An 18379-nucleotide genomic window follows, 5' to 3' on the forward strand; every position below is an offset into this window, starting at 1 on the left:
CATAGATGCCCAGTCACGAATGAGGGTTTAAAAACAGGTAATGAATTTTTTTAAGGCTTTCAAAAATAACGGGTTAATGGCGGTAACTAATTTATCTAATTAACTGCGTTAATATTTTTAACACAAGTAACGCATGCACACCATGACAAGCCCAACACATCCAGACATTGAGGCGTCTAGAAGCAAGATGGAACAAGATGAGCTGGCCGGCTCTATGGATGGAGTTGAGAATAAAAAGAACATTGATGGAACAACACATACAGTAGATGTTGCCCCCGTGGAGGATTAGGGATAGCCACACTTTTTACAATCAGAGGGTTCCACACCTGTACTTTTTTTAAAAAAATCTTTCTGATGTTTTGCAAAAACATGGCGGGTCTAGTGGCTCTCTGTGTCGATACAGCGCAGCATAGCTCGTCCTCTCCATCACCTGTTGCTCCTTGAATCCTGACAGCTGTTGTTGATCAGCTGATTGGCTTTTCTGTCTCAAGTTCTGTCTCTCTTCTTGTGTTTAATCATTGTTCAGCTGAGAAGGTGGAAGTTAGCAGTTCATGGTTCATACCGGCACATATTTACCCCAAAGTATTGTTTTGTTGCAAGACCCTTCTCAAACACAGTAGTTCACAGGTGACAGAAAAGATTTATATTCAGCTATGCAGGGGCGGTATAGAAAAGTTTTTTGTTTTTTTTTAGGTCTAGATTTTATGAAACATTGAACTGATTATTACAACTAAAGAGATCATCTGATGTAAAAAACTGAAGAAAACGTGTAAAACAAACAGCCAGTGATAGATTTTTTATCATCAGTTTACTTTGGATGATACTGCTGTAGGACTTTTGTCTCTGCTGTACAAACACTTACACTTCAATGATAAAAGGAAAAATGTTTTTTTTAGTCAGATCATCAGTTTTATCAGAGTTTCTTCATCAATATTTGCTGTTAAACTTCAGTCATAACATCTGGTTGTTTTATGACAGATAATATCACCATGTAGATGGTTGGTTAGATGATGTTATTGAATTGTGCATTATGATATAGAACATGCTAAGGCTGGGCGATATGAACCAAATCTTATATCTCGATATTTTTTACCTGAATCACGATATACATCTCGATATATATATTTTTTTTGTCAAGTAACCAAAGAGACCGTTCTAATTTACAGCTTTCAGTGCTAAAAACACTTTTATTAAGGATCAGCAGCACATGTGCATTAAAACAGCTGACTGAAAAATAAAGTACCTTTATATTAAATTAAATACTCCAAAAACAAAAAAATTAAAAATATTTTTCAATGACCATAATAAAAATACAGCTGTGCAAAATGCAAAAGAAAAGATGCTTTTAACTCAAAACAAGCTATCTCAATACAAACGATATTCCCTCCTTCTATATTGTATCTGATAAAGTCTCGATATATTTGAAAATCTCGATATATTGCCCAGCCCTAGAACATGGTAGAGATGATGCAGAACAACATATAGATGTACTTTACATGCTGCATTTACTGACCCTTGGACATCTGATGTTTAACCAAAGGAAGGTCAGTTAACAGTACATATTTGTAAGCACTGGCTCTTTCTGTTAATACGATACTGTAAAAAAAAAAAACACAAACTATTTCATATGCTGTACCAGTCAAAAGTTTGGATACCCATTAATTTTAATTAAGTATTTGTCTTCAAATTGTTTTCTAGTACTGTATGTATTTGCGCACACATAAACGAGAGAGAGAGAGAGAGAGAGAGAGAGAGAGAGAGAGAGAAAGAGAGAGAGAGAGAGAGAGAGAGAAACTATACAATATGCATGTGTAAAATGCATTACCTGTGCTACTTCATCTTTGGAGTTCCATTTAACAGCAAGAAGGATCTTGGGAAGGATCTCTGGGATGTTCATGCAGTAGTGCCTAACAATGAAAGAAAAAGGGGATAAGTGACATATGTTGCATTCTTTGAGTCATTTTTAAATCCTCATCTTACTAGTACATGTGGAGTACCAGTTCACTAAAGTTTGTATTTACCTTGTCCTGTTAAATCTATATCAAGCAAAATTAAGAATATGGTTAATCAGTGTGTTCTTATTTCCAAACCTGTGTCTCCAGAGGAAGTCTTTCTCCTGTTCAGTGATTTCTGACAGAGGGTCCCTGTTACTCAGCTGTCTCAGCTGTTCAGTGTCACTCTCTGTCAGAGCGTGATCTCTGGCCACACGATTACTCTGAAACACAACAGAAATCAAACAACCTGACACACATACATGACCAGCTTTATACATAGGCTACGTTCACACTGCAAGTCTTAATGCTCAAATGTGTTTTTTTTGTTTTTTGTTTAGTTTTTTTTTTTATTTGCTTGTAGTTGCTCCTACGTCTGTACAGAGTCATGTACAGACAATGCAGCAGAGTTCGTCTGTGCAGAGTCCTGCATGGGTCCAATTTTACCAACCCCTGTCCTTCCCTTTATAGCATTTCTTTACTTAATTTGTTCATATATTTAAACTGATGATGTTTTGTTGTCATTTTCATTTACAATAAAAAAAAAGGAAAAGACAAAGTAAATATTGTGAAACAGCAGAATTGTGCCGTTTGACTTCTGTGACATCAAAGTTGGAAATGTGACATAACCGTTCAGACTGAGGTCGCTTCCACACGGATCAGATGCGTATCCAATCTAGGACCACATGCAGTATGAAAGTGGCTTGGGTCGATTTTAAATAAATAAATAAATAAACAAATTGGATTTGCACCATTCGGGCTGTCATTAAAAAATCCAATATGAGTCACACATGGGCAAAAAAAAAAAAAATCAGAATTGAGCTGCAGTGTGAACAGAGCCCGAAGCAGTCAGTGCTACATAACAGATAAACAGAACTTAATGACAGGAGCCAGGTAAAATGTGCCTTAACAGAGAAAGCTAGGTTACTTCGAGCTTTCTCTAGCAAAAGCATCAGTAAATACTTGATGACCAATGCATGTCCAGTGCAAAAATACTGTCTAAGAAGAAGTATAGCCAAACTCACAGAGCTGATATTGTCTTAAAGTTAATTGACAATTTTGTCAAATAAGTTTGTTTGAATAAAGCAAAAGTCTGGAAATGCTTTAAGTGACTGCAAGTTGGCACACGGTCTTAACGGATTGTTTTTCCTCTCAGTTTCTGACACATTTAGCCATGTGGCAAAAGAAACAAAGGAATATGTGAAAGAGAAAAGCTTTGCTGGGAATTTGGCTGTATTATTACACACTTAAGCTTTGCTTTTTTATTAGAAAAATGCAAAAAGGTTAATTTTTATACTATTTCAGTATGATTAACACTATAATTAATTTTTTCTAGTGTCATGTTTACATACTCTGTAGACTATGCTGCAGTGCAGCTAGGACACAGGTTCATGCTGTATAGGTTTATCTCTAATCTTCTAATCTTGTTGTAGTTCATTTTTTTCTCAAAAAATGTCCCAAAGCCAGACACAAATTTTGTAGAGAGGTTCTCTCATCCCCTGCTCAATCAACCACATTTACCATAACAACTCTGATGCCTGACTGCACATCCATGAGGATAATCTAGACTTTAATTATGGTTGAGACAAGATCAAACATTTATCTGGTCAGTATGAAGCCACATATTATCATCACTTTATGCAGTGCATGATGGAACTTCCTCATATACACAGCTTGAACTGCTAAACACATCAACTCACACTATCCACATTCTCTCACATGGCAAATTATATTCAACCGCATATCACATTAACGCCACAGAAGTCACAGCTCTCAAGCCACACATCATCTAGAAATCTGATAAGACAGATCATCATCTACACCGTCATGAATAACTGAAGACAGTAACTTACACTGGCACTACTGAGTCATGAGCAAAGTGTTGAGAGTAACTCAGCTAACAACGTAAAAGTTCAGTTCTGTAGTAAACTGAATATCTGACAACTGACCGCGTTATTGATTCCTTTATTTAGACATTTTTGATAAATGCAGTGTCCAAAGTAAACCATAAAGACTTCAGTGTTTAATTTGCTTAGGGATTTTCCAGTCAGATAGATTGACCAGAGACAGCTATGCCAAACCACGCTAAGGCAATGTTGCTCTGGCTCATGGACAACCCATGCCAACCCCTGCTGTCGCCAACACCTCAACAATGCAAGTAACTACAGAAATCTGTCTGTTTCAATCTCAGGACTTTGGTTGAGTCTCCCTGTGTCTGTAATTTGGAGTTAAGTGGATTTAGAGCTTTCAGATAATGAAGCATGTGTGAATTTTCATTAGTCGCTTTCCTAATTGCAGCTATTTGTCATAATAGATCCCCCACACAGTGGAAAAACATCAAACTAATTGGTTATAGCATGTGCTATATACTGCCAATAATGCTAAATGCAATCCTGTTTACACTCAATGTAACTCAATGTTGTGAACAGACATATCCCATTTGAAACACTAATACAAGACAAAAAAAACACCTCTACTATAATTACTTGAGAGTGGGTGTCATGCACAACACAAATATCTGTGCTTACACTGCACCATGCGAGAGGTTGTAAATAGTGTGAGATGATGTGTGAAGTTACTCATGTTGTGCGAGTGTCAAATGTAGGGAGTGCCCTTATGATATAATGTGGGGTGAGATAATTCTACAGGCTACTAGCACATCTAATTTAACAGATTTTCCAATTGAATTTAATGTCTTCTACAACACAAAGTATAGCATGCAGAATATATCAATCCACAAATGGGTCTAAAGGTAAAAATCAATCACTTATTATGCATGCCTCTTATTGAGCAGTTCATATAGTCAATCTAAAGAGAAAAATAGATATTTGATGCTTGCAATGGATATGCTATATGAGATTTAAGACTTTTGGTCTACACCAGGAGTAACTAAAATCTTAAGAGGTAAGTTAGAAAAAAACCTTTGGAGTCAAGGTCTGGGAGATCATAATAAAATATTAAATATAAAATTAAATATTTTAAAATATAATATAAAAATAAAATAAATAATGTATAAAAGATATATATAAAATTAAAATAAGACATACATAACTCATCTCAAAAAGACCTGGGGTAAAACCTAAAACAAATAAAAACTGTCTTCTCATATTATGAGACAGTCAAACTGATGTCCATCAGCTTCACGGATAAGAAGGTTTTTAGAGCGGCTGCATGATGAGCCCTATAATACACTTTTCCCTACCTACCTACTCTTTATAAATTTCTTTTATACATATTATACATATTTCCTATTTGACACTACTTCATGAAAAAAAGGACTGTTGCGTTCATGTTTCCCGTTCTGCATCCATGGATTATTGCTTTACTGTGGAAAGCTACGAGAGAATCAGGAGGGCTTTGTAACCAAAGCAGGTCAAGCCCAAATAAGCAACTACATTCAAGAAAAACAAGCCCAAAACCTGCAACCCTTGAATGACAATATTTGCAAGCGACCTCATAGAAAAACAAGCCCAAAGTCTCATAACACGCTGGCTCGGCAACAATTCTGCCTTTCTCTGCTACAGCTGTCTATATCGCTCCCATTGTTTTATCTAGCTGCTTTCCTTCTTCTACAGTCTTGTTACCTGCCTCTTAAACTCTTGTCTGTCTGCGCTGTAGTGCTGCAAAGTTTACCACCGACTATAAAAGCTGAGCCAGTTAAAATAAAAGCACCCTGTCAGATTTTATATTTTAGGTCCGGGGGCCATATGTGCCAGGTTCTGGGTCCGGATCTGGACCATGTCCGCATTTTGGTGAGATCTGGTGTACACTATCATTTGTTTGACACTATGACATCAATATTAGTCTTCTCCAAAAGACACAACCTGTACACTCCGAAAAACGGCCATATTCTTGCAGCCTCATATCTGTACACTTGTCCTTCTTACATGCAGTAAAACTACGAAACACTTGTATGAAACTCAATCAGGTGGGTTTTAACAAAACTTATTATACCTGTCCCGAGAGGTTGAAGTTAAACCCCAGTTCCCTGGAGATGATCCAGTTTGCATGATCTTCTACTGTATTCATATCTGGATATTTGACAGGACTGCTAAAATGGTCAAACTCCAACTCCAGACATGGCGTTTCCTGAACAAAATAATAATAAAAAAAAAGGTAGAAAGATAAGTTCATAAGTTCATAGATCAATTATGTAAACATGCAGCAGTTTAATCAGTTTAATTTAATTTGATCTTTTAAATGTATTATTTATTTTCTTACTTTTAAATTAGGGCTGTCAAAAAAACACATTAACGGCGATAACAAATTTATGTAATTAATTGCATTAATATTTTTAATGCAACTAACACACGACAAGCCCCATACATCCAGCATTTCTCTGTTATGACGGCGAGACATGGAGAGACAAGATGGAAAAGATGAGCCGGCTGGCTCTACGGATGGATTTGAAAATAAACTCAACGTTAATGGAGCAACCCATTGATGTCGCCTCCATGGAGAATGAGGGTGATTTAACAAACACTCTGTCCCAGTGAGAGGATTCCACACCCACACTTTCCCCGTATTTTTTTTTTTTTTTTAAACTTATCCTAAGTTTTGCACAGATGTGTTTGCTCGAGTGGCTCTCTGGTTGTCTCCATGTTTGTGCAGCAGCTGCTTCTTCCCTCTCCTCTCAATACAGTAAAAATGGGCGGATTTCAGGCATAGTCGCAAATGGCGATTAATCATGATTAATTTGTAAGCTGTGATTAATCATGATTAATTAAGTTAAAAGCTGTGATTAATCATGATTAATTAAGCTGAAAGCTGTGATTTATCTGATTAATAATTTTAATAATTTGACAGCCCTATTTTAAACACAAGGTATTGAATGTGAATACTTTATTGGGGTTGGATCCAGTGACCCCAATGGGGTTTAGGAGGTCTTCAAGGCCATGAGGGACGGGCCACAGGTTCAGCGCCATCTTGTTAGCCACCAAAGTGTGGGTGTAATCAAACAGGTTGATGTTACCCCAGGCAAGCGGACAGTGCTCCTAAAAAAAACAAAAAAAAAACACATCCAGATATAGATTCATTGTGAACTATGCAGACTTTACAAGAAAAAACACTGGAACTACTCATGGTTTCCTGAGGAGAAACTTAGGTTTCACTAAATCGAGCTCAGTGTAATAGTCTTAATGGTATATACAGAGAAATAATAAGAAACGATGCATCTGTTCTTCTAAAGCTAATTCAGCACACAAAAGGAACTCAGATAAAATTGTCAAAAAAGATTAGTAGATTTTTCTATTTTTTCATTCATAAGATTAGGGATGCACCGATCTGAAATTGGATTTGGTATTGGTACCGATTTTGAAGAAAATTCTAGATGCGATGTCGGTGATAATGGGTCCAATCCATATCTATTTATCCAGATCTATTTAGTGTAATTCTATCTTGTATGCTTTGAGTGACGTCATGCCCTAACAACACTCCATGCCAAGGCTCTCATTTGTTTTCAAAGTGAAACGAGCGAAAGGATCAGCCATCTGGAACTTTTTCACACTACCTCAGCCAACACATTTAACGCCTACGTGAAAAACCTGCGCAGTGAATGTTCTGAGAAGCTTGAAAAATCTGCTTGAGCAGGTCACTGACACAGAGTAGTATGTGTGTGAAAAAGCTTGACAAGTTGGGACTATGTTTGTTTGGTTTTTTTTGTTTGTTTGTTTTTTTTTTACCAAGCTAGTGAAACTATTGTTTTATGCAGCAGCTTTTATAGTGGATGATAATTTCAGGGCTTAAAGTATCTCTGCACCGTGCCAGTGTTACACCAAAATCTGTAACCCATCAGAATCTGTGACCACAGGGAGGCGATAATAAACATTTCACACATGAGTTTATTATAATGCAGGTACCATAAAGTCACACATTCTGATAGCTATTAGAAATTATGACCTCTGTGTTCCTGGCTATGTGAGGGTCACATTTTATGTTAGAAGAGTCCAGACTATAAGAGGGATGACGTAGGTCACCATTTTTTATAGCTATGAGAATGTATGACTTTGCTGTATTATAATGAACTCAGACCTAAATACAAGTTTTTTTTCAAGACTTCGCTCATCTTCTGCGACACATATGCAGAGAAATGTTACAGATTCTGATGGGTCACAGATTTCGGTGTAACACTGGCTCTCCAGCTTGGGGAATGCTTGCGCTGGGGGAAAAAAAACAAAACTATTTAATAAGTTATTGTGAGCTAATGTTGACTATTGTCACGTTGAGTTCGTCTACCAATGGTGTAAGATGAATGCAGCCTTGCTCTCAATTAAACACATTAATAACCGATCAGAAGCTGAGCTGGGCCTTGGAAAAGGTGTGGCTGAGAGACCCAGCTGCAGTTTAAATCTACGCTAGACCACAGATTAGTACAATTAAGCAGATATGTTGATGAAAAGCTGAAAACATTAAATAAAACTACAATTAAACTATGCTACATCAGTTTTATCGGCGAGATGGAGGGTAAATTTGTGAAGCCTGGGTATTGTCTGTTATTTACGCCACATATTTTCTATCTGCCTGTCAGCTGCTGGGAGTGTGATCACCAGCGTGTGCACATGCATGTGTCTTTGCACATCAGGGCGGAGAACAATTGTGAACGTACGAACTTCTAGAGTTAGAAAGGACATGCCATCATTTAAATAAGGTAAATAACAACAATAAAAATAAGATAAATCAGTCATTTCTATGTGCACAACTGTACTAAACCATTTTAAAGAGATGATTTCTGTTTATTTTGAATTTCTACCAACCAAGCTAGTGGAGCTATTGTTTTGTTTTGTTTCCCCCTTCAATTTCAGCTTCTTTATTACTTATTTGTACCATAAGTAATACTTATTAAAAATTTTAATCAGATTAAGGGCTGATTAAATCCCAGTTTTTACTGTATCAACAGAAAGAGCTGATGCCACAAATATGCCCACTTCATAATTACAGTGACACAGCTCCAACAATTGACCATAAACGTAGGAAAACGTGGCTACTTATCTGTGTGGCAGTCATCATTTTAATGGCATAGAGTAATTTAACTGTTTCTTTCAAAGTTTAAACCTTCATAGGGCTTGGAAAAATTGTTTTAGATATCTTGAACTTGGAATGTTTTTTCACTTAAGGGCAGAGATAAAAACAGACAGCGATTGACAAAAGAGCAACAGAGTTACAGCAAGACAGTAAGTTAAAATGTGCCTCTTCATTAGTAAGTGCTAGAACAAAAGGTTGCGAAAGAATACCGTTTATTTTTAATTCAAATGGGGCACGAAAGAACATCTGCTAACCTGACATCAACCTAGCATCGCGCGTCAGGAGACGGGAGTCACCCCAGGTGTCCGTTACAATATCCATCAGTGGCATTCACTGATACACTACACACACACCTTCCTCCATCAGCTTTTTCAAACAGCTGCGAATGAAAGACACATCACTACTAAGGACGTCTGTTTCAAGTATCAGACCAGATAACATGAACATACTCCCACATGTGACATTCAACATCAATTTTATGTATTCAGCTAAAAAAATTATCAAATTTATTTTGACTGCGGTCATTTATTTAGTTAAATAACTTTTACATGAATTGATTCCTTTCAGAACAAAGCCACTATGTGGCCTGCAATAGTAGAAAAGTCAATCCTGCTGTTTGTGTCTCAGTCCATGCCACCACAGTGGCCATGACTGATTAGTAATTAAACAGAGCCAAAAGATGACACCACAGCTTCCATTCACCTTGGATACATTTACTCTGACTGAGACACAGAGTGGAGTATTTTTCACATGCAACACACAGAAGGCAGCTAACACGAAATGCTTTATATACACATTTACAGGTTCTCTGAATTTTAGCTTCATACGTCTATAAGGTATGGAATATGCTTCCACTTGGAGGCAGTATCAGAAATATGTGGAATAATCTTGCTACGAGCTGCTCTTGCTTCTGTTTTGTTGTTTTGTCTAAAACAGAAATTAAATCTGACAAAGACCTAAGTGTTCAAATAATGAAAATTATCCAGTGCAGCTGCAGTCTGAGCTTTTCACCTATTCTTTTGTCTTATTTATATATCGTCAGAATTTAATGAATGCATCGTGTCACCTCCAGAGACTTCGTGCTTTTAGGTTTTTGAAATGTGTGTCATTCAATCTGCATTGAGAAAGTACCCGTCAGTGTCTCTGTGAAGATATAAACGGACCTATGAATTAGCAAGCTGGTGGCGAAACAAATCTGCAATCCTGTGTTCTTATGTGGTGATAACTAAAAACACTGTCTGCCTATCACAATAACCACTACTTGTATTAGGGTTTGAGACCCACCCTATACATTTCTGTTTTGTTATTAAAAAAACAATCCTAAACCTTAACAAAGGTATCCTTTCTTGCACTGTGTTCTATTCTACCTCTTTGGCTCCCTTTCTGCCTTTGACAGAGCAGATTGAGAGGCAGAGTCTTGCAGCGCGGGGGATGTCTGGGATGTACATGTCATAGGTGAGCCACTCATTCCATCTGCAGAAAGGATAATAGAGATGCAAAGATTTATAAGACAAATCTGCTTACAGTAAAATAAAATCATGTCATCTGTAGGGGTGACTTAAAAAAAAAAAAAAAAAAAAAAAAACTCTACCTGACATTAAAGTGAATGCTCACAAACACTGGAAATGCAGACGTATAACCTGAGCAGAGTTTATTATGTATTATTATGTATTGTACAACACAGCATTCAGCAAAACACATTTCAGATTTCCGAGTCCCATGGGTTTTTCTTTTAATAAGAGATTGTCCTATTGAGCACTTGCCACAACAGAACATCTTTTACCTTTAGTGTAAGTTGTAATCCAGACAGGTTAAACAGTAATACAATACAGCAGTTTAGTGTTACTACCATAAACCCTTAACTTACCCTCCTGCCTCTGACTGCTTAATGTAAGTTGGTGGTGCAGAATGGAAAGAGGACTACTTCAGTAGAATAATATAAAGCTTTATCTGGTCATATTGATTTTTGTTATTGTCATTGTCATCTCTAAAAAGGTAATGTATTTTAAGTGACTATATCAGGGAAAAAAATCATTCATCCTGTGGTTGATATAACTTGATCCACTTGGATGGAGGTATAACCTAATGTACGAAAAAGGAGGTGCTGTAGTGTTTCTGTATCTTTTTGACAAAAGCTTATCAGCAGTCCCGGAGCCAAGACAGAGTAACAGGGCGGGCAATTGATCGCTGTGAGCGAGCCCCATTTATCAAATTAATTTAGACTTTATAAGAGAAATATTCCAGTTTCATAATTCAACATTTAACCCGTGTCGAAGCAGATTAGGTATAGAATACAATAAGAAAAATTTAATTTTTTTCCCTCTACTATTGACAAAAAAAAAAAAAGCTGTTAAACATAAGGAAACATCTGCAGCAGAGGGTTAGGTAGCTCTCGTCACATTGATGGATTTATCCAAACTTCTGGAAGGGGTTGACTCTTGCTGTGACACATGACACATGTTCCTTTCTTCATGTTATCTTTGATTCACTTTCTTATGTCCATTGTCCCAAAGTATCAGTCTGCTACTACTTCACTGAAGCTACTTAATGACTTTGCACCAAATATCGCGATAACTTAAAGAACACATTATGTTCTTTAAGTTAGCGCGGGATTTTGGTGATTACACACACACATAGATTAAATATACAAACACACACACAACTTGTAAATATCTCGAGAGAAGTTTTCTCAAACACATATAGGAACTGATTCTACTTTTGATAATTTAGTACCACTAAAAAAATAACTGTTATATAACTATAAATGAAAATGATATTGAAAAGTATATAAATTTAAATGAAAAGGCTGGATGGGAAGGCCTGGCTTGTGAATGGGCGGGCCTTGTCCACTGGGACCCACCGTAACGCCAGGTCTGCATATCAGAGATTTAAAAAATAACAAAGAGCTCAAGAAACTGTGTCAACTTTGAAGAAAAAAATTGTGTCTTTTAAGACTCATTGTAGTGAAATTCTTTTCCTGAAGGGTGGTGAGTTACCTGGGATTAGAGCAGGGTACTCGCTGTGTGTTGACATTATCACACATTTGTTCCCCTCCATGGTAAATGCCCGTCCTCACATATATCTGTAAACAAAGACGAGGCAAAACTTTGTTTCAGTCACACTGGCCTCTATCCCAGAAATACGATACTCATAATCTGTAACAGGTGCCACACAAAATGCTTAATACGTTTAAGCTGAACTCAATCTGTTAGTTGAGTCACATTTAAAAAGAACTCCAGAAAACAAAAAAAAAAAAGCATGAACTAACACAACCGCTTCCCTTTGGTTAAGCTGTTCACACAGCACCTCAACAATGACTTTGTTTGAACAGGATGTGAGGAAGTAGGAAGATGGGACATAGAGAACAACTGAATAAACAGTGAACTGATACTGCGCCAAAACATTTTAGTCTCACTCACCACATTAGTGTATTTAGAGACTCATCTTTCCGGTGCATTTTCACTAAAGTTAAACAAATAAGACTTTTATTCTTACTTGTTACTAAAATAAAGTCCTCATAGTTTTCCCTGATCTTGTCTTCCACAATCCATGTCAGCACATCATCAATAATCAAAGTCAAACATCTCATTTTACTTGACTGATCAACATTCTGGTATGTTTCTGTAAACGCTGAATGTCCCCACCTTGTCTATGTCTCGTATATTCACGTTAACATATGTGGCACAAAGAATTCGTATTCGTAGAGTCCCATTGATGGTCCATAGCGACTTGGAAGCTGCCTCGCCGTTCATATATGACGTTGCCGTAGAGATGCGTCGAGAGTATGATGGCATGACAAAGTTATCTGTAGGCAACTGTGAGTACAGGCTGTCTTTAGCCATTAGCATCAGGTTAGGCATCCTGCCCAGCATGATGCAACTACGGATATACTAGATAGAGACAAAGAAAGGAACAGGTGGTATAAAGTTGACACAAGGATGATTGAGTTACATTGTGACAAACCTGTAACCAATAATGTCAACTGGTTATTTTCCAACAGCTGCCGAGTGACCATAAAGGCAACAGTGAGATGCGTAAATGTCTCTGATCTGGTTCTGAGCTCACAAAACTGCACATAAGCAAATGCTTCTGACACTTTAATAAAAACAATGGAAACAACAGCTGAACTAAACAAAGAATCTAAAATGAAAATTTTGGTACATATTAATCTAAAAGTCTGTAATCGTAGGCCTTTGATCATAGTGGAGAGATTTATGAGTCTCTGCAGAGATGGATCACAAATAAGACCGACTGTGCGTCTCTGATGTTTCAGGTTCAACACTCTTCTGTCATTTAAGCCACCAATGAAAAGTCATTTAAAATTTGACTTTAATAAATCAAAAGTTTCATACCTTATACTGGCTGATGGGGTACTTCTCCAGCAGGTATTCATCACAGCCACAAACCTTGAGGATGTATTTACCCTGATATTCCTGAACACACATCTTCAGCTGCTCAGGGGAAAGTAGCATGCTGCGTGTCTTCTTACGAATGGCCTCTGCAATTACCTTTAGGACATGCAGGCACAGACATTGGAAGTTGGAGTGGAAATATTTATTGTTTGCTTAACGTAACTTCTGAAAGCATATATATATATATGTATATATATATATATGTATGTGTGTGTGTGTGTGTGTGAAGGCTATAAGGGATAGTGCTTCCATCCCACCTGTTCAGGCACACAGTCGTGGTTAATCTTCAGTGTATACTTTTGCTTGTCATTGTTTGGGGAAACAATCACCCATATTACAACAATAATCTGACCTGCAAAACACAGACAGAAAAAATAGACATAGAATCTAAGAAACAAAATAATAAATAAAACATTTTTTCCCTAACGGAACTGTACAAAAACTGCAACCCATTAATTAATCTACAAAAAAATGGCTATGGGATACATAGCCACGCATGCCATACCTTTGTCAAGTTTGCTATAGATGTGTTTGGGAAGTTCTTGTGTCGATTCCACATTGGGTGGGTAAACATACAGCGCTCTGCTGTGGGGTCCACTGGCATCTCTCAACTCCACTGAGTCTTTACAGACATTTAAGATGTTTCTCCTGAAATCCTGAACCTCAGAATCTTTCACAAGATCAAACTCACACACAGGCATACCAATGGCAAAACCTGACAAAGTAGAAAGAACACCCAAATAAATACTTTATTTTCTGCACATCGCTGGTAATTATTGTAACAGCTTAACTTGCAAATAAATCTACCAGATGCTCTACTTTAATTCACTTTATTGGAAAAGAATTCAATATAATGAAAATCAGCAAATATTTAGACAGAAAAAAAATGTGTGGTTAATGAAACAATAATCATCATTTCAATTGATTATTTAGCTTTCTTTAAAAACCCCCTTCAGATGGACAGGAACTTCTTTATAAACAGCCATGTTACAACAGAATTTGTACAATGAGGAAAAGAACCTCTCACCTATCTCTCTGTTGAGGATCTTTTCCTCTCTATTGCCGACTGGTTCAATAACTTTGAGGAAAGGTTGGAAGAGTCGGAGGTCACAAAGTCTGCGGGTCTCATCATAAAATTCCTCTCGTTCAGCTTCCTGATAAAGGAAAAAAAAAAAAAGGGTGAGGTGAATATTTAACTTCTTTTTCATGAACACCACTGATGGATAAGTGTGGGAACTGGAAGTTTTCCCACAGGTTCAGAAAAAGTGCTGTAAATGCATCTTAAACATTTCTAAAGCTAGAATTTGTTCGACTTTGTAATGTCTTCCGGCTGCAATAAATTGGCTTTCCACATAGTCTTTAGAGAAAAAAAAAAGAGAAGCTTTTCTGGCTCTGTAGCAACAGTATCTGATGTGAGCTTGTTTAATTTTGTTAGCAGTTAAGGCCGACCTGGAAATGTCAGACACATTCCTGCCCCCTTTTAAAAGCAAAACATCTGTCTGGAGTCAATCCAGAGCTCTCACCTGTGTAACACTGACAAAGATGTAGGATGTCTCCTCCTGTAAGAGGTGATGAAGAGGATATTTTCTGGCCTCCTTGAACAGCTCATGTTTGATGGTAATAAGCGTGGCCTCACGGAGACACTCAAGGGTCAGAATCATCCCATTGGGCAGCAGGCAGTCCACCAGGATCCTAAAGACACGCCAATGCTATGTTAATGAGAAACTCTTTTTTTGTTGTGGTATTTAATCTAATACGCCTCTTTGTGGTCATTTTGCAATTAATTTCTTGTTCATTTTTAATGTTTTAATCAAAACAAGCAGAAAAAGCTAATCAGTTAAAAAATAACCGAGCTAATTGAGTGCTTGTCTACACAGAATTACAAAAGTATTTGTATTTACGTATTGTACTGTATTTAAATAAGCATGTCATACCTGGGAGGCATCAAGTGGATGCCCCATAGTTCCCCTGATGATGGCCTGGGTGGCATCTTCCTCTCGGTCTCTCAGCACAGCTACACAGTTTAACTGCAAAGCACAACCTGAAAGATAACAATACTTGGTTGTTACTTTGACTCTCAGAAAATTGCACACTTTGTTCAACTTCAGTCCCAATGATGATGTCAAGTTAAAATAACTTAACACAGTTACTTCAAGCTAATCTTGAGACTAAGTTTTGTCTTCTGCAATGTCACTTTAAAAGTGGGATAGATGAACTTACACACCATTTAAAGGTGTATGTGCAATATATCAGTTAGAGGAAGTATATGTTTTAGCCATGTGACGTAAAAGGTTTTATTAAGCAACTTTTTTTTTTTTTTTTTTCAACATTTCGAGTGAAGTTTGGCTAATTTAAAGCTTTTTTTATCTGATTTATTTAGTGAAAGTTGGTGGCAACTTTGGATCAATGACAGTTTGAGCTGCTTTTGGCAGAAGAGGCCAGAAATGCCGGTTGAACCTGAAACCATGCTTACTCACCATGGCTCGGACTGTGAGGCATTCACTGAGTTTAGGAGAACAAGCATGTTTGGTAAACCAAACATTAGCAGAAGTAAAACAAGTTCAGTGAGTAACTTCAAAGTATCCAAATCATGTGTTTTACTGGCAGCATTTACCCATCTTTGTTAATATAATTATAAACACTCTTAACTTCTTTTTTTGGAATGAGATCTAAATAATGTACCACTGGAAAACTTTACCAGTTCCTTGGTAAATTACAGAAATCCAGAAGGCATATCATTAGTCATGTACAAATGAGCATGGCTTTTTATGCATCAGTAGATCATGAAGTCCCTGAAGCAATCTTTAATAGTGTGCTTTAACCTCTAAAGCACTACATTGGTTCAAACTAAAATCAAGACAATGACTTGCCAGAAGAACTGTATTACCACTTGCTATCTGTTTATTTGTTGATGATTAGAAATAACCATTCTAGTTAGCACTGGCAATCCTTAAAAGATAACTGTTTAAAAATAATTTAGCAACCATGTGACAGAAATCTTGTTTCTGAAATGAAATATGAGCAATTTATCTGTGTGATATTGATCTTTCTTTCTGATCAGATCCAATTCCACTTGAAAAACAGGTTAAAACATGGAACCTTATTTGGCTTGTGTCACTACATACAAAGAAATAAGAAATACTCAATAACTTTGTCAAATAAAATTATGAAGCCTTGCTGGTCCCTGACTTTTCCCTAAAACTACATGAATTTTAATTAAAAGTAGTTGTAATATTTAAAATGTAAAGAACAAAGGAAATATGATCATTTCTACCCATTCCTGACACATTTTGACTGCACAGGATTTTGTACTGTTCTATTTTTAGACACCCATCATACTGGCTCTGATGATGTGGAAGTATTCTGTAAATGGTGGCATGCAGAGACAGATCGATGCTGGCCGTATGTATTATACAGGAATTTGTAGGAATAAATGTCCACATCTTTAAGAAGTGCACTAAAACCCAAACATTTCAAAGTGGTTTCTGCAGCAGCTGCTGAGGAAAATCCAGCGAATTTTATGAAGGAAACAGACGTAAATATTCTATAATATCAACCACATGCATGCTGCCATCATGCGCAAAGAAGCATGTGGATGTAGAAAGAAGGCAAGAATATTTATACTATCATGGCAAACTATACTTTTTACTATGGCACTAAAACAACCATTTAGAAGTCCCAGACTTCTAACATAACATATCAGGTCTCTTCTCTTGCTGCATGGCTTTGCCTCACATACTGCAGGTGTCAGAGTTTTTTTTTTTCCCCAGCTTTGTGCAAACCACTTCTAGACTTTATAGAATTAAACAAGATAGTTTATAACTCACTAAGGTTTTACTCTACTGAAACTCTTTTATTTGACTTTACAATTAAGAGGAAGGTAACTCGTCCAGGGCCTGAAATTCACTGCGGGATTGCGGGAATCACGTATAATATAATCAATCCCCACAAATCCAGCTCTTACAACGCGGTAAATTCCTTCATACAATTACAGCTGTATGTAATAATGTGCAATGAACATTTACATTGGAGCCATAAAACTGAAAGGAAGAGGAAGAGTTTGCTACAGGTTCTGCTCTTTCCTTCTCGGCTCAGAGTTCCCTCTGCTGTTGCAGCGTCGCTCCCAGTGGCAAACCAAACGTTGCCGCTGGATTTCCCACAGGTAAAAGAATCCATTCACGAACTGCTGGTTAAAATGTACGCCTAACCTTACGTCATCTGAAGGGATAAACACCAGAAGAAAAGATCAGTGCTAGTATCAGTGCTGGTGTCAGTGATGTCAGTAATGACCCAAATCCTCTGGGTCCTTAGGTTGCACCGGTGCCGGTAACGTTACCAAGCAGACCAAATAAAACTTTTAGGCTAACTGGCTCAGAATATATCCGTGACTTGAACATAACAGTGGTGACATAAACCGCACAAAGTAGTGTTCTGCCTTTTATCAACACTGCCAGTTGATGTTGTTTCTAACTCAGCAGCTGTAAAGAAAACAGACCAATTCAGAGGCACCTTGCAGTATGAGGAGGAAATTAACATGTTTCTTAAAAACTTTATAGCAGGGGTGTCCAGTTCCGGTCCTCGAGGGCCACAATCCTGCAGGTTTTCAATGTGTCCCTGCTCCAAAACCACCTGACTCAAATGAATGAGTCATTGTGCAAAACTTAAAAGGCTGTAGGATCTATTTCATTTGAGTCAGGTGTGTTGAAGCAGGAAACACTGAAAACCTGCAGGACAGCGGCCCTCGAGGACCGACTTTGGACACCCCTGCTTTATAGCTTCATAGCACAAAACGTTATCCCATGGTCTGACATTATTAAGTTGTGGAAATCATAAAGTGGTTGCCACATGCTAGTTAGGCACATATTTAGGGGCAATTAGACGATCATTTAATTTTATTGTACTTTAATGTTGAGATTAACTATAGAAATGTAACTGAGTTACCAAATGGTTTTAGCA

The 18379-nt window shown here is 37.2% G+C and overlaps 1 protein-coding gene across 1 annotated transcript in view; it reads right to left on the reverse strand.

The window, feature by feature from the left end:
• LOC121653566 (phosphatidylinositol 4,5-bisphosphate 3-kinase catalytic subunit alpha isoform-like) overlaps positions 1-18379 on the reverse strand; it is a 35074-nt gene that overhangs the window by 11778 nt on the left and 4917 nt on the right. Inside the window, exons 3-15 of the mRNA XM_042007116.1 lie at positions 15358-15464; positions 14947-15115; positions 14451-14577; positions 13929-14138; positions 13681-13775; positions 13364-13519; positions 12656-12901; positions 12008-12093; positions 10379-10484; positions 6833-6985; positions 5946-6080; positions 2091-2215; positions 1826-1907 (exon numbers count right to left, since the gene is read on the reverse strand). Of these exons, the coding sequence (XP_041863050.1) occupies positions 1826-1907; positions 2091-2215; positions 5946-6080; positions 6833-6985; positions 10379-10484; positions 12008-12093; positions 12656-12901; positions 13364-13519; positions 13681-13775; positions 13929-14138; positions 14451-14577; positions 14947-15115; positions 15358-15413 (1746 nt within the window). The 5' untranslated portion in view covers positions 15414-15464. The remainder of the gene's footprint in view (positions 1-1825; positions 1908-2090; positions 2216-5945; positions 6081-6832; positions 6986-10378; positions 10485-12007; positions 12094-12655; positions 12902-13363; positions 13520-13680; positions 13776-13928; positions 14139-14450; positions 14578-14946; positions 15116-15357; positions 15465-18379) is intronic.

This window comes from Melanotaenia boesemani, chromosome 14 (assembly GCF_017639745.1).
Source record: "Melanotaenia boesemani isolate fMelBoe1 chromosome 14, fMelBoe1.pri, whole genome shotgun sequence".
Classification (NCBI taxonomy): Eukaryota; Metazoa; Chordata; class Actinopteri; order Atheriniformes; family Melanotaeniidae; genus Melanotaenia; species Melanotaenia boesemani.